Raw genomic sequence first — 6,165 nt, 5'->3', positions numbered from 1 at the left:
CTGCTCTTTTAACCTTACGCAATTGCCTGTTGGAAAGAGTCCTCAATTTTTCCTTATCAGCACGCACACGTGTGTGCTGGGAATCAGCTACATACTTCTTGATTGTGCTATGATCACGATGAAGTGTCTTGGCAATGTTGATTGTAGTCATGCCTTGACCTAAATACTCCACAATTTGTTGCTTCTCAGCAGCCGACACATCCTTTTTCTTTCCTATTTTGGCAAAAAATGTAGACTGCTTAATAATGTGGAACAGCCTTCTTAAGTAGTCTTGCCGTTATTTGGACACACCTGCCAAACTAATTTGCACAGGTATCTGCAATTGCTTTCAGTGATATAAAGAGCCCTGACACACATCACCATCAATGACTTTAAATGACAAACAAAAAAATTCTAACCTTATCACTCCTAAACTCTTTGTGCATAATAATTTGGAACACAGTGTATATATATATAATTAGATTGTGGCCCGATTGTAACGCATCGGGTATTCTAGAATATGCATGTCCACGTAGTATATTGCACAGCCCACGTAGTATATTGCCCAGCCACTTAGTATATTGCCCAGTCACGTAGTATATTGCCCTGTCACGTAGTATATTGCCCAGCTGCGTAGTATATTGCCCAGCTAAGTTGTATATTGCCCATTCACGTAGTATATTGCCCAGCCACTTAGTATATTGCCCAGCCACTTAGTATATTGCCCAGCGACGTAGTATATTGCCCAGCCACAGAGACACATAGTATAGAAACTTAAAAAATTATTGTTTTTTTATTATTTTTTACATGACATATTAATACTATTGATGCAGCTTAGGCATAGGGGGTTACGGAGTTTATGAAACAGAAGTCTCTATTGTTTTCAAGCCAAGAACCCTACAGATTTTGATAGTAGGTGTCCATCTCGCTGTACTGGTGTGTGGCCGTAGGAGGCCCTTGTGAAAAGTCACCAAAAGAAGGGGGTGGAGGTGTCCGGAACTGCAAATGATGTGGGCCAGGTCTGCGGACAGGAGTGTTGTGCATGGGCTCCTGCTGGTGTCCCCAATAAAACTGGCCACTGTGCTGATGGTCGCTGAGGGTCAGCTTTGATGTGTCACTCAGTTTGCCAGCGGCTGCCGCGGGCAAAACCTCAAACATTAATCTCTCAGCGTGCGTTCGCTGGGCAACGTCCAATTTGTTTAACCGTTCCGCAACGAAGGATGGGAATGCGATGAGCTGGGTTGTGGCATGCTGGGTCATTATGTTGTTGGCCAGTGCCAGGAGATCCACAGGTGTGCCCGCAGTCGCCTTTCTTTTGCGAGATGGTCGCTGTGGACGTGTCTGCTCCTCGACACACGGGCTTATGGAGGACTGAGGGGTCTGGTCATCGTTCCCTTCCGGTGTTTCCAGCTGTTGCGGAGGCACCTGCGAGTACAGGAAAAAAAAAAAAATCAATAACATACAAATAAATCAGCCCTAGAGAGCCCCCACCTCCCCAACACCTCTATGCCCGTCCATGGGAAGCTATGAGGAACAGTTATCTAGGTAGCAAACCACAGGGGTTACAGCTTACAGAGCTGGGCTGAACTACTTTCGCCAGCTATACTGTACGAATGTGCGGAAGACACAAAATGTAAATTTATGTTATAGACTTTAGAAATAAGACAGCATTTAAAGGAAGGGAAGGACTGTTGGGACATACTTATCTGAACAGGAAGTGGCAACTGTTATTATCTGGGGGATTAAACATGAAAAATGTGAATTATTATTATTGGAAACCGTGCAGTCTCATAAACATACGGCATGCTACAAGCAGGAAAGCTAGGAGGTACTTACATGCTCGTCAGGAGACTCAGGCAGGATCTCTTCGGCAGATGGTGCACAAAGGCTTGTGACAGTATGGCACGGGCGAGGGATTTCCTGGTCACGAGTGAACGCCATCAGGTCATAGTACCACAACTTGGGCGCATAAATGTCGTCGATTCCGGCCCCAGACTTGATGGACTTTTCCACCTTGTTCAGTTCTTTTTTGTACACTGTACGGAGAGCCTGGATCTTCTTCCGCACAATGTTTTCATCCACCGTCTCGGTGGGATGATGCTCCTTGTAGAGGGCCACCAGCTTCTCGTACGCATCTTTTTTCTTGTAGCGGTTGCTGTAATCCGCAGACTTGATCTTCCATAAGCAGGGAAGGGAGCGGTACATCTCGATGAGTGCCCGAATAAACTCCTGTTCATTTGCAGACATCTGAAAAAAAGAAAGAAATAGTTAAGTTTACAGCAAGCAAGAAAGTGGGTGGGTCGTGTGCTTTTCCCTATTGTTAGCAGCCATTTTGTGGATGGGATGGGCCGGGCTGTGAGCTTTTCCCTATTGTTAGCAGCCATTTTGTGGATGGGATGGGCCGGGACATGTGCTTTTCCCTATTGTTAGCAGTCATTTTGTGGATGGGATGGGCCGGGCCGTGTGCTTTTCCCTATTGTTAGCAGCCATTTTCTGGATGGGATGGGCCGGGCTGTGAGCTTTTCCCTATTGTTAGCAGCCATTTTGTGGATGGGATGGGCCGAGCCGTGTGCTTTTCCCTATTGTTAGCAGCCATTTTGTGGATGGGATGGGCTGGGCCGTGAGCTTTTCCCTATTGTTAGCAGCCATTTTGTGGATGGGATGGGCCGGGCCGTGTGCTTTTCCCTATTGTTAGCAGCCATTTTGTGGATGGGATGGGCCGGGCCATGTGCTTTTCCCTATTGTTAGCAGCCATTTTGTGGATGGGATAGGCTGGGCCGTGAGCTTTTCCCTATTGTTAGCAGCCATTTTGTGGATGGGATGGGCCGGGCCGTGTGCTTTTCCCTATTGTTAGCAGCCATTTTGTGGCTGGGATGGGCCAGGCTGTGTGCTTTTCCCTATTGTTAGCAGCCATTTTGTGGATGGGATGGGCCGGGCCGTGAGCTTTTCCCTATTGTTAGCAGCCATTTTGTGGATGGGATGGGCCGGGCCGTGTGCTTTTCCCTATTGTTAGCAGCCATTTTGTGGATGGGATGGGCCGGGCCGTGTGCTTTTCCCTATTGTTAGCAGCCATTTTGTGGATGGGATGGGCCGGGCCGGGCCATGTGCTTTTCCCTATTGTTAGCAGCCATTTTGTGGATGGGATGGGCTGGGCCGTGAGCTTTTCCCTATTGTTAGCAGCCATTTTGTGGATGGGATGGGCCGGGCCGTGTGCTTTTCCCTATTGTTAGTAGCCATTTTGTGGATGGGATGGGCCGGGCCGTGAGCATTTCCCTATTGTTAGCAGCCATTTTGTGGATGGGATGGGCCGGGCCGTGTGCTTTTCCCTATTGTTAGCAGCCATTTTGTGGATGGGATGGGCCAGGCCGTGTGCTTTTCCCTATTGTTAGCAGCCATTTTGTGGATGGGATGGGCCGGGACGTGAGCTTTTCCCTATTGTTAGCAGCCATTTTGTGGATGGGATGGGCCGGGCCGTGTGCTTTTCCCTATTGTTAGCAGCCATTTTGTGGATGGGATGGGCCGGGCCGTGTGCTTTTCCCAATTGTTAGCAGCCATTTTTTGGGTGGAAAAAGTGTTAATTCTAATGGTGGCTACTTTGTGGATGGCAAATTAAAATTTGGCAGTGGCCATTTTGTTGGTGAACATCTTAACACCCTAACACACCACATCACCAAATCCTTGTTACCCAGTAATGACCACTAACGGCCAGTACTACAGCGCAAAAGCATATATGTTTACAAACTTGCAAGCTCAAACAGATCTCTGCAGAGATGTAGTATACATCACTGTACAATACACTATCCATAAAGCAATAGCTCAAAATGTGTTATGGTTCTGGTGGTAAGAACACATGAACTGACCTGATAGGTAAACCAAAAAATAGGACAAGCTCTGGGGATGTGGGAACTTTACTGACCGCAATCCTGATCCTATCAACACACACTATAGGCAGCCGTGGAGCGTTCCTAACTCGGCCTAGACGCCTCTGCACAGCCTGAGAAACTAGCTACCCCTAGAGAGAAACAAAGCCTCACTTGCCTCAGAGAAATTTTCCCCAAAGTGAGAGCAGCCCCCACAAATAATGACGGTGAGTTAAGAGGAAAACACAAACATAGAAATGAAAATAGGTTTTAGCAAATGAGGCCCGCTAATAACTAAATAGTCAGAGGATAGCAAGGAATCTGTGCGGTCAGTATAAAATACTACAAAAATTATCCACGCAGAGAATACAAAAAGACCCCCACACCGACTCACGATGTGAGGGGTGCAACTCCACACCCCAGAGCTTCCAGCTAGCAATCAAAATAGCATATAAGCAAGCTGGACTGAACTCATCATATACTGAGAAACATTTTCAAATAGCAATGAGCAAAATAGACTAGCATGAACTTAGCTTCTCCACGAGGAGACAGGTCACAAGGGAAGTCCCAGAGAGATCTGAACCAGTACTGAATACAACGACAGCAGGCAACAAGTAAAGGTCCAGGTGGAGTTAAATAGGCAGCAAGCCTAGCAGGAAATGAGGCAGCTGGAGTCCAGCTACAGACCAGCCGTAACACTCAAAGCCACCAGAGGGAGCCCAAGAACAGAACTCACAAAGTACCACTCATGACCACAGGAGGGAGCCCGAGAACAGAATTCACAACAGTACCCCCCCCTTGAGGAGGGGTCACCGAACCCTCACCAGAGCCCCCAGGCTGATCAGGACGAGCCAAATGAAAGGCACGAACCAAATCGGCAGCATGGACATCAGAGGCAACAACCCAGGAATTATCCTCCTGACCATAGCCCTTCCATTTAACCAAGTACTGAAGCTTCCGTCTCGAAATACGAGAATCCAAGATCTTTTCCACCACATACTCCAATTCTCCCTCGACCAACACCGGAGCAGGAGGATCAACAGAAGGAACCACAAGCACCACATACCTCCGCAACAATGACCTATGGAACACATTATGAATGGCAAAAGATGCTGGGAGGTCCAAACGAAATGACACTGGATTGAGGATTTCTGAAATCTTATAAGGACCGATGAAACAAGGTTTAAACTTAGGAGAGGAAACCTTCATAGTAACGTAACGAGATGACAACCATACCAAATCGCCCACAAGAAGTCGGGGACCCACACAGCGACGGCGATTAGCAAAGCGCTGAGCCTTCTCCTGTGACAACGTCAAATTGTCCACTACGTGGTTCCAAATCTGCTGCAACCTATCCACCACAGAATCCACCCCAGGACAGTCAGAAGGCTCAACCTGACCTGAGGAAAAACGAGGATGAAAACCAGAATTACAAAAAAAAGGCGAAACCAAAGTAGCAGAACTAGCCCGATTATTGAGGGCGAACTCAGCCAATGGCAAAAAAGTCACCCAATCATCCTGATCAGCAGAAACAAAACATCTCAGATAAGCTTCCAAGGTCTGATTAGTTCGTTCAGTTTGGCCATTTGTCTGAGGATGGAAGGCCGAAGAAAAAGACAAATCAATGCCCATCTTAGCACAAAAGGACCACCAAAATCTGGACACAAACTGGGATCCTCTGTCAGACACAATGTTCTCCGGAATACCATGCAAACGAACCACATTCTGAAAAAACAGCGGAACCAAATCAGAGGAGGAGGGCAACTTAGGCAAGGGCACCAAATGGACCATTTTAGAAAAACGATCACAAACCACCCAGATGACAGACATCCTCTGAGAGACTGGAAGATCCGAAATAAAATCCATGGAAATATGCGTCCAAGGCCTCTTCGTGACAGGCAAAGGCAAAAGCAATCCACTGGCACGAGAACAGCAAGGCTTGGCCCGAGCACAAATCAAACAGGACTGCACAAAGGAACGCACATCCTGCGACAAGGAAGGCCACCAAAAGGACCTGGCCACCAGATCCCTGGTACCAAAAATCCCAGGATGACCCGCCAACACCGAAAAATGAACCTCGGAAATAACTCTACTGGTCCATCTATCCCGGACAAACAGTCTCTCTGGTGGACAACGGTCAGGTCTATCGGCCTGAAATTCCTGCAGCACCCGCCGCAAATCAGGGGAGATGGCAGACAAAATCACCCCCTCTCTGAGGATACCAGCCGGCTCAGAAACTCCTGGAGAGTCAGGCACAAAACTCCTAGAAAGGGCATCAGCCTTCACATTCTTTGAGCCCGGAAGGTACGAAACCACGAAATCAAAA

At 47.6% G+C, this 6,165-nt stretch overlaps 1 protein-coding gene across 1 annotated transcript in view; it reads right to left on the bottom strand.

Moving 5' to 3' along the window:
* Positions 1 to 1,077: 1,077 nt before the first annotated feature.
* LOC143809853 (uncharacterized) overlaps positions 1,078 to 6,165 on the bottom strand; it is a 31,290-nt gene continuing 26,202 nt past the window's right edge. The window contains exons 2-4 of the mRNA XM_077292837.1: positions 1,816 to 2,226; positions 1,682 to 1,713; positions 1,078 to 1,404 (exon numbers count right to left, since the gene is read on the bottom strand). Coding sequence (XP_077148952.1) covers positions 1,341 to 1,404; positions 1,682 to 1,713; positions 1,816 to 2,226 — 507 coding nt within the window. The 3' untranslated portion in view covers positions 1,078 to 1,340. The remainder of the gene's footprint in view (positions 1,405 to 1,681; positions 1,714 to 1,815; positions 2,227 to 6,165) is intronic.

The sequence above is a fragment of the Ranitomeya variabilis genome, chromosome 2 (genome assembly GCF_051348905.1).
Source record: "Ranitomeya variabilis isolate aRanVar5 chromosome 2, aRanVar5.hap1, whole genome shotgun sequence".
Lineage (NCBI taxonomy): Eukaryota > Metazoa > Chordata > Amphibia > Anura > Dendrobatidae > Ranitomeya > Ranitomeya variabilis.
This window is presented reverse-complemented; position numbering and strand designations above follow the sequence as displayed.